The 21734-nt window shown below is 47.8% G+C and overlaps 1 protein-coding gene across 1 annotated transcript in view; it reads left to right on the top strand.

The window, feature by feature from the left end:
• The window catches only part of LOC147095704 (uncharacterized), a 280778-nt gene that overhangs the window by 94228 nt on the left and 164816 nt on the right, over positions 1-21734 (top strand). Inside the window, exons 23-24 of the mRNA XM_085974754.1 lie at positions 92-136; positions 18686-18739. Coding sequence (XP_085830880.1) covers positions 92-136; positions 18686-18739 — 99 coding nt within the window. The remainder of the gene's footprint in view (positions 1-91; positions 137-18685; positions 18740-21734) is intronic.

The raw sequence follows: 21734 nt of genomic DNA on the forward strand, positions 1-21734 counted from the left end.
GTGAGTCTGGGCGCTTGAGTCATCGTTGGTTGTCATCAGCTCCCCGCCCCCCCCTTTGCCCTGGAACTAACTGTCCTTCTGTCTCTTTCAGGGATCTGAGGGAATCCGAGGGCTGATGGGACACAAAGGTGAAAAGGTGAGAACATTTCATCCAGTCTTTAGTCTTCTGCATGTCCCTTTGCACACGTTGCCAACAATGTTCCCTGTAAACTGTGTTTTGTTCTGCGCAACCTGTTTCTTTTAGTGCGTGGTCCCTTTAAATTTCTGCGCCTGCACGGTATTTACAATGGAGAAGTCGGTGAGCGGACTGTGCGGGACCTTTCCCATTGCTGCGTGGCCGCGCAGCTTAGAGGGAAAATTTGTTGCCAACAGGAGTTTACTGATCGCTGATCCGGTTCTCAGCTTTATCCTCCAATGCCTTTCTCCATCTATTTTATCTCTCTACAGTTCATCGATACAACTATGGTCGTCGCTCCTCTGAGCTTTCCTCTCTCGTTCCTCCCGAAGGTCCATCCTTTCCCTCTCTTCTTCCTCCTTACACGCTCAAGGTGCTGGGATCAAGACTCGTATTCCTGTCTCCTGCTCTAGCTCGTGCTTGCCAGGAGCTCAAGACTGTGGAACTCCTCACCGCCCTCGATATTTCTCCCTTCCTACAATCTACAGGCTCTTAAGCCCCAAGCCTGGCTTCACAGAACCAACCGACAGTTTACCTGCCTCAGCTCATCTTCTCTGCTATTGTTTCCACCCAGAGGTGGTGTTCCTGTGGGCCTTGGCACGTTAGCTGTTACCGCACAGGAGCCAGCTCTGCCTGGCATTAACCGAAAACATCACACTTGGCTCAGTCAATAGGGCACTTTCACTAATGGAGAGTCACACTTGGCTCAGTCAATAGGGCACTTTCACTAATGGAGAGTCACACTTGGCTCAGTCAATAGGGCACTTTCACTAATGGAGAGTCACACTTGGCTCAGTCAATAGGGCACTTTCACTAATGGAGAGTCACACTTGGCTCAGTCAATAGGGCCCTTTCACTAATGGAGAGTCACACTTGGCACAGTCAATAGGGCACTTTCACTAATGGAGAGTCACACTTGGCTCAGTCAATAGGGCACTTTCACGAATGGAGAGTCACACTTGGCTCAGTCAATAGGGCACTTTCACAAATGGAGCGTCACACTTGGCTCAGTCAATAGGGCACTTTCACTAATGGAGAGTCACACTTGGCTCAGTCAATAGGGCACTTTCACTAATGGAGAGTCACACTTGGCTCGGTCAATAGGGCACTTTCACTAATGGAGAGTCACACTTGTCTCAGTCAATAGGGCACTTTCACTAATGGAGAGTCACACTTGGCTCAGTCAATAGGGCCCTTTCACTAATGGAGAGTCACACTTGGCTCAGTCAATAGGGCACTTTCACTAATGGAGAGTCACACTTGGCTCAGTCAATAGGGCACTTTCACTAATGGAGAGTCACACTTGGCTCAGTCAATAGGGCACTTTCACTAATGGAGAGTCACACTTGGCTCAGTCAATAGGGCACTTTCACTAATGGAGAGTCACACTTGGCTCAGTCAATAGGGCACTTTCACTAATGGAGAGTTACACTTGGCTCAGTCAATAGGGCACTTTCACTAATGGAGAGTCACACTTGGCTCAGTCAATAGGGCCCTTTCACTAATGGAGAGTCACACTTGGCTCAGTCAATAGGGCCCTTTCACTAATGGAGAGTCACACTTGGCTCAGTCAATAGGGCACTTTCACTAATGGAGAGTCACACTTGGCTCAGTCAATAGGGCACTTTCACTAATGGAGAGTCACACTTGGCTCAGTCAATAGGGCCCTTTCACTAATGGAGAGTCACACTTGGCTCAGTCAATAGGGCACTTTCACTATGGAGAGTCACACTTGGCTCAGTCAATAGGGCACTTTCACTAATGGAGCGTCACACTTGGCTCAGTCAAGATGGGCCCTTTCACTAATGGAGAGTCACACTTGGCTCAGTCAATAGGGCACTTTCACTAATGGAGAGTCACACTTGGCTCAGTCAATAGGGCCCTTTCACTAATGGAGAGTCACACTTGGCTCAGTCAATAGGGCACTTTCACTAATGGAGAGTCACACTTGGCTCAGTCAATAGGGCCCTTTCACTAATGGAGAGTCACACTTGGCTCAGTCAATAGGGCCCTTTCACTAATGGAGAGTCACACTTGGCTCAGTCAATAGGGCACTTTCACTAATGGAGAGTCACACTTGGCTCAGTCAATAGGGCACTTTCACTAATGGAGAGTCACACTTGGCTCAGTCAATAGGGCACTTTCACTAATGGAGAGTCACACTTGGCTCAGTCAATAGGGCACTTTCACTAATGGAGAGTCACACTTGGCTCGGTCAATAGGGCACTTTCACTAATGGAGAGTCACACTTGGCTCGGTCAATAGGGCACTTTCACTAATGGAGAGTCACACTTGGCTCAGTCAATAGGGCACTTTCACAAATGGAGAGTCACACTTGGCTCAGTCAATAGGGCACTTTCACTAATGGAGAGTCACACTTGGCTCAGTCAATAGGGCACTTTCACGAATGGAGAGTCACACTTGGCTCAGTCAATAGGGCACTTTCACTAATGGAGAGTCACACTTGGCTCAGTCAATAGGGCCCTTTCACTAATGGAGAGTCACACTTGGCTCAGTCAATAGGGCCCTTTCACTAATGGAGAGTCACACTTGGCTCGGTCAATAGGGCCCTTTCACTAATGGAGAGTCACACTTGGCTCAGTCAATAGGGCACTTTCACTAATGGAGAGTCACACTTGGCTCAGTCAATCGGGCCCTTTCACTAATGGAGAGTCACACTTGGCTCAGCCAATAGGGCCCTTTCACCAATGGAGAGTCACACTTGGCTCAGTCAATAGGGCACTTTCACTAATGGAGAGTCACACTTGGCTCAGTCAATCGGGCACTTTCACTAATGGAGAGTCACACTTGGCTCAGCCAATAGGGCCCTTTCACCAATGGAGAGTCACACTTGGCTCAGTCAATAGGGCACTTTCACTAATGGAGCGTCACACTTGGCTCAGTCAATAGGGCACTTTCACCAATGGAAAGTCACACTTGGCTCATTCAATAGGGCACTTTCACTAATGGAGAGTCACACTTGGCTCAGTCAATAGGGCCCTTTCACTAATGGAGAGTCACACTTGGCTCAGTCAATAGGGCCCTTTCACTAATGGAGAGTCACACTTGGCTCAGTCAATAGGGCCCTTTCACTAATGGAGAGTCACACTTGGCTCAGTCAAGAGGGCACTTTCACCAATGGAGAGTCACACTTGGCTCAGTCAATAGGGCACTTTCACCAATGGAGAGTCACACTTGGCTCAGTCAATAGGGCACTTTCACTAATGGAGAGTCACACTTGGCTCAGTCAATAGGGCACTTTCACTAATGGAGAGTCACACTTGGCTCAGTCAATAGGGCACTTTCACTAATGGAGAGTCACACTTGGTCAGTCAATAGGGCACTTTCACTAATGGAGAGTCACACTTGGCTCAGTCAATAGGGCACTTTCAGTAATGGAGAGTCACACTTGGCTCAGTCAATAGGGCACTTTCACTAATGGAGAGTCACACTTGGCTCAGTCAATAGGGCACTTTCACTAATGGAGAGTCAGACTTGGCTCAGTCAATAGGGCACTTTCACTAATGGAGAGTCACACTTGGCTCAGTCAATAGGGCCCTTTCACTAATGGAGAGTCACACTTGGCTCAGTCAATAGGGCCCTTTCACTAATGGAGAGTCACACTTGGCTCAGTCAATAGGGCACTTTCACAAATGGAGAGTCACACTTGGCTCAGTCGATAGGGCACTTTCACTAATGGAGAGTCACACTTGGCTCAGTCGATAGGGCCCTTTCACTCATGGAGAGTCACACTTGGCTCAGTCAATAGGGCACTTTCACTAATGGAGAGTCACACTTGGCTCAGTCAATAGGGCCCTTTCACCAATGGAGAGTCACACTTGGCTCAGTCAATAGGCACTTTCACTAATGGAGAGTCACACTTGGCTCAGTCAATAGGGCCCTTTCACTAATGGAGAGTCACACTTGGCTCAGTCAATAGGGCACTTTCACTAATGGAGAGTCACACTTGGCTCAGTCAATCGGGCCCTTTCACTAATGGAGAGTCACACTTGGCTCAGTCAATCGGGCACTTTCACTAATGGAGCATCACACTTGGCTCAGTCAATAGGGCCCTTTCACTAATGGAGAGTCACACTTGGCTCAGTCAATAGGGCCCTTTCACTAATGGAGAGTCACACTTGGCTCAGTCAATAGGGCACTTTCACTAATGGAGAGTCACACTTGGCTCAGTCAATAGGGCACTTTCACTAATGGAGAGTCACACTTGGCTCAGTCAATAGGGCACTTTCACTAATGGAGAGTCACACTTGGCTCAGTCAATAGGGCCCTTTCACTAATGGAGAGTCACACTTGGCTCAGTCAATAGGGCACTTTCACTAATGGAGAGTCACACTTGGCTCAGTCAATAGGGCACTTTCACTAATGGAGTCTCACACTTGGCTCAGTCAATAGGGCACTTTCACTAATGGAGAGTCACACTTGGCTCAGTCAATAGGGCACTTTCACTAATGGAGCGTCACACTTGGCTCAGTCAATAGGGCACTTTCACTAATGGAGAGTCACACTTGGCTCAGTCAATAGGGCACTTTCACTAATGGAGCGTCACACTTGGCTCAGTCAATAGGGCACTTTCACTAATGGAGAGTCACACTTGGCTCAGTCAATAGGGCACTTTCACTAATGGAGAGTCACACTTGGCTCAGTCAATAGGGCCCTTTCACTAATGGAGAGTCACACTTGGCTCAGTCAATAGGGCCCTTTCACTAATGGAGAGTCACACTTGGCTCAGTCAATAGGGCACTTTCACTAATGGAGAGTCACACTTGGCACAGTCAATAGGGCACTTTCACTATGGAGAGTCACACTTGGCTCAGTCAATAGGGCACTTTCACTAATGGAGAGTCACACTTGGCTCAGTCAATAGGGCACTTTCACTAATGGAGAGTCACACTTGGCTCAGTCAATAGGGCCCTTTCACTAATGGAGAGTCACACTTGGCTCAGTCAATAGGGCCCTTTCACTAATGGAGAGTCACACTTGGCTCAGTCAATAGGGCACTTTCACTAATGGAGAGTCACACTTGGCTCAGTCAATAGGGCACTTTCACTAATGGAGAGTCACACTTGGCTCAGTCAACAGGGCCCTTTCACTAATGGAGAGTCACACTTGGCTCAGTCAATAGGGCCCTTTCAGCAATGGAGAGTCACACTTGGCTTAGTCAATAGGACCCTTTCACTAATGGAGAGTCACACTTGGCTCAGTCAATAGGGCACTTTCACTAATGGAGAGTCACACTTGGCTCAGTCAATAGGGCACTTTCACTAATGGAGAGTCACACTTGGCTCGGTCAATAGGGCACTTTCACTAATGGAGAGTCACACTTGGCTCAGTCAATAGGGCCCTTTCACTAATGGAGAGTCACACTTGGCTCAGTCAATAGGGCACTTTCACTAATGGAGAGTCACACTTGGCTCAGTCAATAGGGCACTTTCACTAATGGAGAGTCACACTTGGTCAGTCAATAGGGCACTTTCACGAATGGAGAGTCACACTTGGCTCAGTCAATAGGGCACTTTCACTAATGGAGAGTCACACTTGGCTCAGTCAATAGGGCACTTTCACTAATGGAGAGTCACACTTGGCTCAGTCAATAGGGCACTTTCACTAATGGAGAGTCACACTTGGCTCAGTCAATAGGGCACTTTCACGAATGGAGAATCACACTTGGCTCAGTCAATAGGGCCCTTTCACTAATGGAGAGTCACACTTGGCTCAGTCAATAGGGCACTTTCACTAATGGAGAGTCACACTTGGCTCAGTCAATAGGGCACTTTCACCAATGGAGAGTCACACTTGGCTCAGTCAATAGGGCACTTTCACTAATGGAGAGTCACACTTGGCTCAGTCAATAGGGCCCTTTCACTAATGGAGAGTCACACTTGGCTCAGTCAATAGGGCCCTTTCACTAATGGAGAGTCACACTTGGCTCAGTCAACAGGGCACTTTCACTAATGGAGAGTCACACTTGGCTCAGTCAAAAGGGCACTTTCACCAATGGAGAGTCACACTTGGCTCAGTCAATAGGGCACTTTCACTAATGGAGAGTCACACTTGGCTCAGTCAATAGGGCACTTTCACTAACGGAGATGGAGAGTCACACTTGGCTCAGTCAATAGGGCACTTTCACTAATGGAGAGTCACACTTGGCTCAGTCAATAGGGCACTTTCACTAATGGAGAGTCACACTTGGCTCAGTCAATAGGGCACTTTCACTAATGGAGAGTCACACTTGCTCAGTCAATAGGGCCCTTTCACTAATGGAGAGTCACACTTGGCTCAGTCAATAGGGCACTTTCACTAATGGAGAGTCACACTTGGCACAGTCAATAGGGCCCTTTCACTGATGGAGAGTCACACTTGGCTCAGTCAATAGGGCACTTTCACAAATGGAGAGTCACACTTGGCTCAGTCAATAGGGCACTTTCACTAATGGAGAGTCACACTTGGCTCAGTCAATAGGGCCCTTTCACTAATGGAGCATCACACTTGGCTCAGTCAATAGGGCACTTTCACTAATGGAGAGTCACACTTGGCACGTCAATAGGGCACTTTCACTAATGGAGAGTCACACTTGGCTCAGTCAATAGGGCACTTTCACTAATGGAGAGTCACACTTGGCTCAGTCAATAGGGCACTTTCACTAATGGAGAGTCACACTTGGCTCAGTCAATAGGGCACTTTCACTAATGGAGAGTCACACTTGGCTCAGTCAATAGGGCCCTTTCACTAATGGAGAGTCACACTTGGCTCAGTCAATAGGGCACTTTCACTAATGGAGAGTCACACTTGGCTCAGTCAATAGGGCACTTTCACTAATGGAGAGTCACACTTGGCTCAGTCAATAGGGCACTTTCACTAATGGAGAGTCACACTTGCTCAGTCAATAGGGCACTTTCACTAATGGAGAGTCACACTTGGCTCAGTCAATAGGGCCCTTTCACTAATGGAGAGTCACACTTGGCTCAGTCAATAGGGCACTTTCACTATGGAGAGTCACACTTGGCTCAGTCAATAGGCACTTTCACTAATGGAGAGTCACACTTGGCTCAGTCAATAGGGCACTTTCACTAATGGAGAGTCACACTTGCTCAGTCAATAGGGCACTTTCACTAATGGAGAGTCACACTTGGCTCAGTCAATAGGGCCCTTTCACTAATGGAGAGTCACACTTGGCTCAGTCAATAGGGCACTTTCACTAATGGAGAGTCACACTTGGCTCAGTCAATAGGGCCCTTTCACTAATGGAGAGTCACACTTGGCTCAGTCAATAGGGCCCTTTCACTAATGGAGAGTCACACTTGGCTCAGTCAATAGGGCACTTTCACTAATGGAGAGTCACACTTGGCTCAGTCAATAGGGCACTTTCACTAATGGAGAGTCACACTTGGCACAGTCAATAGGGCACTTTCACTAATGGAGAGTCACACTTGGCTCAGTCAATAGGGCACTTTCACTAATGGAGAGTCACACTTGGCTCAGTCAATAGAGCCCTTTCACTAATGGAGAGTCACACTGGCTCAGTCAATAGGGCACTTTCACTGATGGAGAGTCAGACTTGGCTCAGTCAATAGGGCCCTTTCACTAATGGAGAGTCACACTTGGCTCAGTCAATAGGGCCCTTTCACTAATGGAGAGTCACACTTGGCTCAGTCAATAGGGCACTTTCACTAATGGAGAGTCACACTTGGCTCAGTCAATAGGGCCCTTTCACTAATGGAGAGTCACACTTGGCTCAGTCAATAGGGCACTTTCACTAATGGAGAGTCACACTTGGGCTCAGTCAATAGGGCACTTTCACTAATGGAGAGTCACACTTGGCTCAGTCAATAGGGCACTTTCACTAATGGAGCATCACACTTGGCTCAGTCAATAGGGCACTTTCACTAATGGAGAGTCACACTTGGCTCAGTCAATAGGGCACTTTCACTAATGGAGAGTCACACTTGGCTCAGTCAAAAGGGCACTTTCACTAATGGAGAGTCAGACTTGGCTCAGTCAATAGGGCACTTTCACTAATGGAGAGTCACACTTGGCTCAGTCAATAGGGCCCTTTCACTAATGGAGAGTCAGACTTGGCTCAGTCAATAGGGCACTTTCACTAATGGAGAGTCAGACTTGGCTCAGTCAATAGGGCACTTTCACTAATGGAGAGTCACACTTGGCTCAGTCAATAGGGCACTTTCACTAATGGAGAGACACACTTGGCTCAGTCAATAGGGCCCTTTCACAAATGGAGAGTCACACTTGGCTCAGTCAATAGGGCCCTTTCACTCATGGAGACTCACACTTGGCTCAGTCAATAGGGCACTTTCACTAATGGAGAGTCACACTTGGCTCAGTCAATAGGGCACTTTCACTCATGGAGAGTCACACTTGGCTCAGTCAATGGGGCACTTTCACTAATGGAGATTCACACTTGGCTCAGTCAATAGGGCACTTTCACTAATGGAGAGTCACACTTGGCTCAGTCAATAGGGCACTTTCACTAATGAAGAGTCACACTTGGCTCAGTCAATAGGGCCCTTTCACTAATGGAGAGTCACACTTGGCTCAGTCAATAGGGCACTTTCACGAATGGAGAGTCACACTTGGCTCAGTCAATAGGGCACTTTCACCAATGGAGAGTCACACTTGGCTCAGTCAATAGGGCACTTTCACTAATGGAGAGTCACACTTGGCTCAGTCAATAGGGCACTTTCACTAATGGAGAGTCACACTTGGCTCAGTCAATAGGGCACTTTCACTAATGGAGTCTCACACTTGGCTCAGTCAATAGGGCACTTTCACTAATGGAGAGTCACACTTGGCTCAGTCAATAGGGCACTTTCACTAATGGAGCGTCACACTTGGCTCAGTCAATAGGGCACTTTCACTAATGGAGAGTCACACTTGGCTCAGTCAATAGGGCACTTTCACTGATGGAGAGTCACACTTGGCTCAGTCAATAGGGCACTTTCACTAATGGAGAGTCACACTTGGCTCAGTCAATAGGGCACTTTCACTAATGGAGCGTCACACTTGGCTCAGTTAATAGGGCACTTTCACTAATGGAGAGTCACACTTGGCTCAGTCAATAGGGCACTTTCACTAATGGAGAGTCACACTTGGCTCAGTCAATAGGGCACTTTCACTAATGGAGAGTCACACTTGGCTCAGTCAATAGGGCACTTTCACTAATGGAGAGTCACACTTGGCTCATTCAATAGGGCACTTTCACTAATGGAGAGTCACACTTGGCTCAGTCAATAGGGCACTTTCACTAATGGAGCATCACACTTGGCTCAGTCAATAGGGCACTTTCACTAATGGAGAGTCACACTTGGCTCAGTCAATAGGGCACTTTCACTAATGGAGAGTCACACTTGGCTCAGTCAATAGGGCACTTTCACTAATGGAGAGTCACACTTGGCTCAGTCAATAGGGCACTTTCACTAATGGAGAGTCACACTTGACTCAGTCAATAGGGCACTTTCACTAATGGAGAGTCACACTTGGCTCAGTCAATAGGGCACTTTCACTAATGGAGCATCACACTTGGCTCAGTCAATAGGGCACTTTCACTAATGGAGAGTCACACTTGGCTCAGTCAATAGGGCACTTTCACTAATGGAGAGTCACACTTGGCTCAGTCAATAGGGCACTTTCACTAATGGAGAGTCAGACTTGGCTCAGTCAATAGGGCACTTTCACTAATGGAGAGTCACACTTGGCTCAGTCAATAGGGCCCTTTCACTAATGGAGAGTCAGACTTGGCTCAGTCAATAGGGCACTTTCACTAATGGAGAGTCAGACTTGGCTCAGTCAATAGGGCACTTTCACTAATGGAGAGTCACACTTGGCTCAGTCAATAGGGCACTTTCACTAATGGAGAGACACACTTGGCTCAGTCAATAGGGCCCTTTCACAAATGGAGAGTCACACTTGGCTCAGTCAATAGGGCACTTTCACTAATGGAGAGTCACACTTGGCTCAGTCAATAGGGCCCTTTCACTAATGGAGAGTCACACTTGGCTCAGTCAATAGGGCACTTTCACTAATGGAGAGTCACACTTGGCTCAGTCAATAGGGCCCTTTCACTCATGGAGACTCACACTTGGCTCAGTCAATAGGGCACTTTCACTAATGGAGAGTCACACTTGGCTCAGTCAATAGGGCACTTTCACTCATGGAGAGTCACACTTGGCTCAGTCAATGGGGCACTTTCACTAATGGAGATTCACACTTGGCTCAGTCAATAGGGCACTTTCACTAATGGAGAGTCACACTTGGCTCAGTCAATAGGGCACTTTCACTAATGAAGAGTCACACTTGGCTCAGTCAATAGGGCCCTTTCACTAATGGAGAGTCACACTTGGCTCAGTCAATAGGGCACTTTCACGAATGGAGAGTCACACTTGGCTCAGTCAATAGGGCACTTTCACCAATGGAGAGTCACACTTGGCTCAGTCAATAGGGCACTTTCACTAATGGAGAGTCACACTTGGCTCAGTCAATAGGGCACTTTCACTAATGGAGAGTCACACTTGGCTCAGTCAATAGGGCACTTTCACTAATGGAGTCTCACACTTGGCTCAGTCAATAGGGCACTTTCACTAATGGAGAGTCACACTTGGCTCAGTCAATAGGGCACTTTCACTAATGGAGCGTCACACTTGGCTCAGTCAATAGGGCACTTTCACTAATGGAGAGTCACACTTGGCTCAGTCAATAGGGCACTTTCACTGATGGAGAGTCACACTTGGCTCAGTCAATAGGGCACTTTCACTAATGGAGAGTCACACTTGGCTCAGTCAATAGGGCACTTTCACTAATGGAGCGTCACACTTGGCTCAGTTAATAGGGCACTTTCACTAATGGAGAGTCACACTTGGCTCAGTCAATAGGGCACTTTCACTAATGGAGAGTCACACTTGGCTCAGTCAATAGGGCACTTTCACTAATGGAGAGTCACACTTGGCTCAGTCAATAGGGCACTTTCACTAATGGAGAGTCACACTTGGCTCAGTCAATAGGGCACTTTCACTAATGGAGAGTCACACTTGGCTCAGTCAATAGGGCACTTTCACTAATGGAGCATCACACTTGGCTCAGTCAATAGGGCACTTTCACTAATGGAGAGTCACACTTGGCTCAGTCAATAGGGCACTTTCACTAATGGAGAGTCACACTTGGCTCAGTCAATAGGGCACTTTCACTAATGGAGAGTCACACTTGGCTCAGTCAATAGGGCACTTTCACTAATGGAGAGTCACACTTGGCTCAGTCAATAGGGCACTTTCACTAATGGAGAGTCACACTTGGCTCAGTCAATAGGGCACTTTCACTAATGGAGAGTCACACTTGGCTCAGTCAATAGGGCACTTTCACTAATGGAGAGTCACACTTGGCTCAGTCAATAGGGCACTTTCACTAATGGAGAGTCACACTTGGCTCAGTCAATAGGGCACTTTCACTAATGGAGAGTCACACTTGGCTCAGTCAATAGGGCACTTTCACTAATGGAGAGTCACACTTGGCTCAGTCAATAGGGCCCTTTCACTAATGGGGAGTCACACTTGGCTCAGTCAATAAGGCACTTTCACTAATGGAGAGTCACACTTGGCTCAGTCAATAGGGCACTTTCACTAATGGAGAGTCACACTTGGCTCAGTCAATAGGGCACTTTCACTAATGGAGAGTCACACTTGGTCAGTCAATAGGGCACTTTCACTAATGGAGAGTCACACTTGGCTCAGTCAATAGGGCACTTTCACCAATGGAGAGTCACACTTGGCTCAGTCAATAGGGCACTTTCACTAATGGAGAGTCACACTTGGCTCAGTCAATAGGGCCCTTTCACTAATGGAGAGTCACACTTGGCTCAGTCAATAGGGCACTTTCACTAATGGAGAGTCACACTTGGCTCAGTCAATAGGGCCCTTTCACCAATGGAGAGTCACACTTGGCTCAGTCAATAGGGCACTTTCACTATGGAGAGTCACACTTGGCTCAGTCAATAGGGCACTTTCACTAATGGAGAGTCACACTTGGCTCAGTCAATAGGGCCCTTTCACTAATGGAGAGTCACACTTGGCTCAGTCAATAGGGCACTTTCACTAATGGAGAGTCACACTTGGCTCAGTCAATAGGGCCCTTTCACTTATGGAGAGTCACACTTGGCTCAGTCAATCGGGCCCTTTCACTAATGGAGAGTCACACTTGGCTCAGTCAATAGGGCCCTTTCACTAATGGAGAGTCACACTTGGCTCAGTCAATAGGGCACTTTCACTAATGGAGAGTCACACTTGGCTCAGTCAATAGGGCCCTTTCACTAATGGAGAGTCACACTTGGCTCAGTCAATAGGGCCCTTTCACTAATGGAGAGTCACACTTGGCTCAGTCAATAGGGCACTTTCACTAATGGAGAGTCACACTTGGCTCAGTCAATAGGGCACTTTCACTAATGGAGAGTCACACTTGGCTCAGTCAATAGGGCACTTTCACGAATGGAGAGTCACACTTGGCACAGTCAATAGGGCCCTTTCACTAATGGAGAGTCACACTTGGCTCAGTCAATAGGGCACTTTCACTAATGGAGAGTCACACTTGGCTCAGTCAATAGGGCACTTTCACTAATGGAGAGTCACACTTGGCTCAGTCAATAGGGCACTTTCACTGATGGAGAGTCACACTTGGCACAGTCAATAGGGCACTTTCACTAATGGAGAGTCACACTTGGCTCAGTCCATAGGGCACTTTCACTAATGGAGCGTCACATTTGGCTCAGTCAATAGGGCACTTTCACTAATGGAGAGTCACACTTGGCTCAGTCAATAGGGCACTTTCACTAATGGAGAGTCACACTTGGCTCAGTCAATAGGGCACTTTCACTAATGGAGAGTCACACTTGGCTCAGTCAATAGGGCACTTTCACTAATGGAGAGTCACACTTGGCTCAGTCAATAGGGCACTTTCACTAATGGAGAGTCACACTTGGCTCAGTCAATAGGGCCCTTTCACTAATGGAGAGTCACACTTGGCTCAGTCAATAGGGCCCTTTCACTAATGGAGAGTCACACTTGGCTCAGTCAATCGGGCCCTTTCACTAATGGAGAGTCACACTTGGCTCAGTCAATAGGGCCCTTTCACTAATGGAGAGTCACACTTGGCTCAGTCAATAGGGCACTTTCACTGATGGAGAGTCACACTTGGCTCAGTCAATAGGGCACTTTCACTAATGGAGAGTCACACTTGGCTCAGTCAATAGGGCACTTTCACTAATGGAGAGTCACACTTGGCACAGTCAATAGGGCCCTTTCACTGATGGAGAGTCACACTTGGCTCAGTCAATAGGGCACTTTCACTAATGGAGAGTCACACTTGGCTCAGTCAATAGGGCACTTTCACGAATGGAGAGTCACACTTGGCACAGTCAATAGGGCCCTTTCACTAATGGAGAGTCACACTTGGCTCAGTCAATAGGGCACTTTCACTAATGGAGAGTCACACTTGGCTCAGTCAATAGGGCACTTTCACTAATGGAGAGTCACACTTGGCTCAGTCAATAGGGCACTTTCACTGATGGAGAGTCACACTTGGCACAGTCAATGGGGCACTTTCACGAATGGAGAGTCACACTTGGCTCAGTCCATAGGGCACTTTCACTAATGGAGCGTCACATTTGGCTCAGTCAATAGGGCACTTTCACTAATGGAGAGTCACACTTGGCTCAGTCAATAGGGCACTTTCACTAATGGAGAGTCACACTTGGCTCAGTCAATAGGGCACTTTCACAAATGGAGAGTCACACTTGGCTCAGTCAATAGGGCACTTTCACTAATGGAGAGTCACACTTGGCTCAGTCAATAGGGCCCTTTCACTAATGGAGCATCACACTTGGCTCAGTCAATAGGGCACTTTCACTAATGGAGAGTCACACTTGGCACGGTCAATAGGGCACTTTCACTAATGGAGAGTCACACTTGGCTCAGTCAATAGGGCACTTTCACGAATGGAGAGTCACACTTGGCTCAGTCAATAGGGCACTTTCACTAATGGAGAGTCACACTTGGCTCAGTCAATAGGGCCCTTTCACTAATGGAGAGTCACACTTGGCTCAGTCAATAGGGCACTTTCACTAATGGAGAGTCACACTTGGCTCAGTCAATAGGGCACTTTCACTAATGGAGAGTCACACTTGGCTCAGTCAATAGGGCACTTTCACTAATGGAGAGTCACACTTGGCTCAGTCAATAGGGCCCTTTCACTAATGGAGAGTCACACTTGGCTCAGTCAATAGGGCCCTTTCACTAATGGAGAGTCACACTTGGCTCAGTCAATAGGGCACTTTCACTATGGAGAGTCACACTTGGCTCAGTCAATAGGGCACTTTCACTAATGGAGAGTCACACTTGGCTCAGTCAATAGGGCACTTTCACTAATGGAGAGTCACACTTGGCTCAGTCAATAGGGCACTTTCACTAATGGAGAGTCACACTTGGCTCAGTCAATAGGGCCCTTTCACTAATGGAGAGTCACACTTGGCTCAGTCAATAGGGCACTTTCACTAATGGAGAGTCACACTTGGCACAGTCAATAGGGCCCTTTCACTGATGGAGAGTCACACTTGGCTCAGTCAATAGAGCACTTTCACAAATGGAGAGTCACACTTGGCTCAGTCAATAGGGCACTTTCACTAATGGAGAGTCACACTTGGCTCAGTCAATAGGGCCCTTTCACTAATGGAGCATCACACTTGGCTCAGTCAATAGGGCACTTTCACTAATGGAGAGTCACACTTGGCACGGTCAATAGGGCACTTTCACTAATGGAGAGTCACACTTGGCTCAGTCAATAGGGCACTTTCACTAATGGAGAGTCACACTTGGCTCAGTCAATAGGGCACTTTCACGAATGGAGAGTCACACTTGGCTCAGTCAATAGGGCACTTTCACTAATGGAGAGTCACACTTGGCTCAGTCAATAGGGCCCTTTCACTAATGGAGAGTCACACTTGGCTCAGTCAATAGGGCACTTTCACTAATGGAGAGTCACACTTGGCTCAGTCAATAGGGCCCTTTCACTAATGGAGAGTCACACTTGGCTCAGTCAATAGGGCACTTTCACTAATGGAGAGTCACACTTGGCTCAGTCAATAGGGCCCTTTCACTAATGGAGAGTCACACTTGGCTCAGTCAATAGGGCCCTTTCACTAATGGAGAGTCACACTTGGCTCAGTCAATAGGGCACTTTCACTATGGAGAGTCACACTTGGCTCAGTCAATAGGGCACTTTCACTAATGGAGAGTCACACTTGGCTCAGTCAATAGGGCACTTTCACTAATGGAGAGTCACACTTGGCTCAGTCAATAGGGCCCTTTCACTAATGGAGAGTCACACTTGGCTCAGTCAATAGGGCCCTTTCACTAATGGAGAGTCACACTTGGCTCAGTCAATCGGGCACTTTCACTAATGGAGAGTCACACTTGGCTCAGTCAATAGGGCCCTTTCACTAATGGAGAGTCACACTTGGCTCAGTCAATAGGGCCCTTTCACTAATGGAGAGTCACACTTGGCTCAGTCAATAGGGCCCTTTCACTAATGGAGAGTCACACTTGGCTCAGTCAATAGGGCACTTTCACTAATGGAGAGTCACACTTGGCTCAGTCAATAGGGCACTTTCACTAATGGAGAGTCACACTTGGCTCAGTCAATAGGGCCCTTTCACTAATGGAGAGTCAGACTTGGCTCAGTCAATAGGGCACTTTCACTAATGGAGAGTCACACTTGGCTCAGTCAATAGGGCCCTTTCACTAATGGAGAGTCACACTTGGCTCAGTCAATAGGGCCCTTTCACTAATGGAGAGTCACACTTGGCTCAGTCAATAGGGCCCTTTCACCAATGGAGAGTCACACTTGGCTCAGTCAATAGGGCCCTTTCACTAATGGAGAGTCACACTTGGCTCAGTCAATTGGGCACTTTCACTAATGGAGAGTCACACTTGGCTCAGTCAATAGGGCCCTTTCACTAATGGAGAGTCACACTTGGCTCAGTCAATAGGGCCCTTTCACTAATGGAGAGTCACACTTGGCTCAGTCAATAGGGCACTTTCACTGATGGCGAGTCACACTTGGCTCAGTCAATAGGGCCCTTTCACTAATGTAGAGTCACACTTGGCTCAGTCAATAGGGCCCTTTCACTAATGGAGAGTCACACTTGGCTCAGTCAATAGGGCACTTTCACTAATGGGGAGTCACACTTGGCTCAGTCAATAGGGCACTTTCACTAATGGAGAGTCACACTTGGCTCAGTCAATAGGGCCCTTTCACTAATGGAGAGTCACACTTGGCTCAGTCAATAGGGCCCTTTCACTAATGGAGAGTCACACTTGGCTCAGTCAATAGGGCACTTTCACTAATGGAGAGTCACACTTGGCACAGTCAATAGGGCTCTTTCACTAATGGAGCGTCACACTTGGCTCAGTCAATAGGGCACTTTCACTAATGGAGAGTCACACTTGGCTCAGTCAATAGGGCCCTTTCACCAATGGAGAGTCACACTTGGCTCAGTCAATAGGGCACTTTCACTAATGGAGAGTCACACTTGGCTCAGTCAATAGGGCACTTTCACTATGGAGAGTCACACTTGGCTCAGTCAATAGGGCCCTTTCACTAATGGAGAGTCACACTTGGCTCAGTCAATAGGGCCCTTTCACTAATGGAGAGTCACACTTGGCTCAGTCAATAGGGCACTTTCACTAATGGAGAGTCACACTTGGCTCAGTCAATAGGGCACTTTCACTAATGGAGAGTCACACTTGGCTCAGTCAATAGGGCCCTTTCACTAATGGAGAGTCACACTTGGCTCAGTCAATAGGGCACTTTCACTCATGGAGAGTCACACTTAGCTCAGTCAATAGGGCACTTTCACTAATGGAGAGTCACACTTGGCTCAGTCAATAGGGCACTTTCACTAATGGAGAGTCACACTTGGCTCAGTCAATAGGGCACTTTCACTAATGGAGAGTCACACTTGGCTCAGTCAATAGGGCACTTTCACGAATGGAGAGTCACACTTGGCTCAGTCAATAGGGCACTTTCACTAATGGAGAGTCACACTTGGCTCAGTCAATAGGGCCCTTTCACTAATGGAGAGTCACACTTGGCTCAGTCAATAGGGCCCTTTCACTAATGGAGAGTCACACTTGGCTCAGTCAATAGGGCACTTTCACTAATGGAGAGTCACACTTGGCTCAGTCAATTGGGCACTTTCACTAATGGAGCGTCACACTTGGCACAGTCAATAGGGCCCTTTCACTAATGGAGAGTCACACTTGGCACAGTCAATAGGGCCCTTTCACTAATGGAGAGTCACACTTGGCTCAGTCAATAGGGCCCTTTCACTAATGGAGCGTCACACTTGGCACAGTCAATAGGGCACTTTCACTAATGGAGAGTCACACTTGGCTCAGTCAATAGGGCACTGTCTGGACAGAGGCGATGGCACCGGTTGGCACCAACTGGCCTCAGGCCCATTGCAGATCTCAGGAGCTGCCGTTTTGTGTCATAACCATGGCCACATGTCGATACTTCATCCAGACATGCTTGTCATCCTCGTAGAATGAGCCAACTAGGAGGCCTGCATCCGTGGTTCTTGGAACCACTAGCTTCCTGTAGTGCCAGGCTGCCTGTGAACAAGAAACTATTGCGATGACTGTAGTTTCTGTTATAACTGGGGAGCGATGGGTTTGGATAATAGCCCTGCTAGGTGATGCTGGCCAGAGGTAAGATGTGAATCAGGAAGGGTGGTTACACGGGGTTAGATTGTCACCTTTACCTCCTGGGTGTTGAGCGTTGCCTTAGCAGAGAGCAGAGAGGAGAACATCTCCAAGTGGGGAACCTCGCACGTTCCTTATAGAACCCGCCGGTTATTCCTTCCATTAATTTCAATTGGTCAGCCGTGGCTCAGTGGGTAGCACTCTCGTCTCTGGGTCAGAAGGTTGCAGGTTCAAGTCCCACGGCAGAGACTTGAGCTCATAATCTAGGCTGACGCTCCCAGTGCAGTGCTGAGGGAGTGCGGCACTGTCGGAGGTGCCGTCTTTCGGATGAGACGTTAAACTGAGGCTCTGTCTGCCCCCTCAGGTGGATGTAAAAGACCCCACGGGCACTATTCGAAGCCGGGCAGGAGGAGTTCTTCCCAGTATCCTCGGCCAATATTTACTTCTCAACCAACAGCACCAAAAAAACAGCTGACCTGGGTCATTATCATATTGCTGTCTGTGGGAGCTTGCTGTGCGCATATTGGCTGCTGCGCTTCCTACATTACAATCGTGACTACGCTTCAAAAATGTACTTCATTGGCCGTAGAGGGCTTTGGGAGGTTGCGAAAGGTGCTGTAGAAGTTCAAGTTCTTTCTTTTCTAGCGATCGATTGTCGAGAAAGGTGGTGGATTTGCTTCTGGTGTGACTCTCTTTTGCTGTATTTCATTCGTTGTCTGTTGCTTTCTCCTAGGGTGAAGATGGCTTCCCAGGATTCAAGGGAGACATGGGCCTCAAGGGTGAACGAGTAAGGACGCTGCTTGATGAATAACTCAGCTTGCATTGCCCAAGGAGAGAGGGAAATGTAGTAGGCCATCATTTGGAGCGTGTTATTGGGCTCTGATGTTTCACTGGTTAGCAGTTGACAACGCTTTATCTTCATGATTAAACTGAACGAGGCGACCCCCCCCTGACCTCACATTGCGAGGAATCTCGTCACACTGTTCCTGTGATAAAGTCAGCCGACTCCATGTTGGGAATCCCTAAATCCCCATGGTTTACAATCGTTGCTGTGGAAGGCAATACAGGACCTTAATAGGCCACACCTTTAGGGTTCTTTGTATCATATCAGACTGATACCTGGGATGGCAGGAATGATGTATGAGGAGAGATTGGGTCGATTAGGCTTATGTCCGCTAGAGTTTAGAAGAATGAGAGGGGATCTCATTGAAACTTATAAAATTCTAACAGGACTAGACAGACTAGATGCAGAAAGGATGTTCCCGATGGCGGTGGAGTCCAGAACCAGGGGTCACAATCTAAGGATAAGGGGTAAGCCATTTAGGACTGAGATGAGGAGGAATTTCTTCACCCAGAGAGTGGTGAACATGTGGAATTCTCTGCCACAGAGGGCAGTTGAGGCCAATTCATTAAATATATTCAAGAAGGAGTTGGATATATTTCTTGAGGCTAAAGGGATATGGGGAGAAGGCAGGGACAGGGTACAGAATTTGGATGATCAGCCATGATCTCATTAAATGGTGGCGCAGGCTCGAGGGGCTGAATGGCCTACTCCTGCTCCTATCTTCTATGTTTCTATCATGAATGGCAGGAGGGGCGGGGGAGGTGTCACGGTAACATAGAATGTCATCCCAATATAGAGAAAGCAAAAAAGTTAAACCAGCATAGGAACAGGAGGAGGCCATTCAGCCCCTCGATCCTGCTCTGCCATTCAATGAGATCACGGCCAATCTGTATCTTCACTCTATCTAGCCGCCTTGGTTCCGTAACCCTTAATATCCTTACCCAACAAACATCTATCAATCCCAATTTTGAAGTTTTCAATTGACCCCCAGCCTCAACAGCTTTTTGGGGGGGGAGAGTTCCAGATTTCCACTGGCCTTTGTGTGAAGAAGTGCTTCCTGACATCACCCTTGAATGGCCTGGGTCTAATTTTAAGCTATGCCCCAATGTTCTGGACTCCCCGCAGCAGAAGAAATAGTTTCTCTCTGTCTACCCTGTCAACTCCTTTAATCATCATAAACACTGTCAGTCGTGACTTTTATTTGTGAATATCACCCGAGTGCCATTGATTTCCTGGGAAATAAATGATCTTGCCCATTGGAAAAGTTCAACAATGTTCTCAGCGGTTCCAGGAACAGTCTGCCCTATCCCGGGTCCAGCTGAAATCATAGTTGGAGGTTATGGCATTCCCTACATTGCTGGCATTGAGTGATCGTGATGCTGGGGCTCCGACAGATGTGTCACAGAAATGGAGCATTCTTGTCCAATACTTAGCTTGGTGTGAGTTTCTGTAGTCCTGACGCAGTATGTAAAGGGTGGTGGGCGGGGTTGAAACCAGCTTCACTCACAAAAGGATGCCCCAGCTCATTTTGGGACAATCGATGCCCAACCAGTCTTTATTGTTGGGCGAAAGCCTGAAAAGGCAGACAAATTACTCAATTCAAATACAAACATCTTGTATGATTTGTTCAAATACATTTTTGAATTGAACAAAGAGTTATTTGAACTCACTGGGTCCCACCCACTTAATCGAAGCCTGTCGTTTTCAAATCAAAGTCTGTTTGAAGCCTTCAAAGAGCAGATAGTCCAGGTTGTCCCTGGATGAGATAACTATGTATTTGTATGATGTGGAGGTGCCGGTGTTGGACTGGGGTGGACAAATGTAGGAAGTCGCACAACACCAGGTTATAGTCCAAAAGCTTTGTTTGAAATCACAAGCTTTCGGAGCGCTGCTCCTTTGTCAGGTGAAGTCAGACGAAGGAGCAGCGCTCCGATTTCAAATAAAGCTGTTGGACTATAACCTGGTGTTGTGTGACTTCCTACATATATATTTGTATACCTCTCCAAAGCTTGCTACTGCCAGATAGGAGGGTATGGGGCTGATTCAAGGAACGGCTGCAAAAATGATGAGAGTGTGAACAGTATCCGGCATTATTCTAGGGTTACCTACATCATTGACATTCCCAGTAGCTGTTCTTCCATCAGGATATTGGGATCAGACAATATTCTTGGGGCAGTGTCGAACAAATTATACTCTGTATCTAACCTACACAATATCTGCTGCCACAATGATTGATGGGGTAGTAGAAAGGGACTTTTACTCTACTACCTGCCCTGGGAGTGTGTGATGGGACAGTGCGGAGGGAGCTTTACTCTGTATCTAACCCGTGCTGTACCTGCCCTGGGAGTGTCTGATGGGACAGTGTAGAGGGAGCTTTACTCTGTATCTAACCCGTGCTGTACCTGCCCTGGGAGTGTTTGATGGGACAGTGTAGAGGGAGCTTTACCCTGTATCTAACCCGTGCTGTACCTGCCGTGGGAGTGTTTGATGGGACAGTGTAGAGGGAGCTTTACTCTGTACCTAACCCGTGCTGTACCTGCCCTTGGAGTGTTGGATGGGACAGTGTAGAGGGAGCTTCACTCTGTATCTAACCCGTGCTGTACCTGCCGTGGGAGTGTTTGATGGGACAGTGTAGAGGGAGCTTTACTCTGTATCTAACCTGTGCTGTACCTGCCCTGGGAGTGTTTGATGGGATAGTGCAGAGGGAGCTTTACTCTGTATCTAACCCGTGCTGTACCTGCCGTGGGAGTGTTTGATGGGACAGTGTAGAGGGAGCTTTACTCTGTATCTAACCCGTGCTGTACCTGCCCTGGGAGTGTTTGATGGGACAGTGTAGAGGGAGCTTCACTCTGTATCTAACCTGTACTGTACCTGAGCTGGGGTTGCCCCATTCTGACACTGGGTTCCACTTCCTGAAACAGACATCGGCTATCTGAAG

Source organism: Somniosus microcephalus, unplaced genomic scaffold, assembly GCF_052327205.1.
Source record: "Somniosus microcephalus isolate GS21.2 unplaced genomic scaffold, FLI_Smic_1.0 unresolved_chr1, whole genome shotgun sequence".
Taxonomy (NCBI): domain Eukaryota; kingdom Metazoa; phylum Chordata; class Chondrichthyes; order Squaliformes; family Somniosidae; genus Somniosus; species Somniosus microcephalus.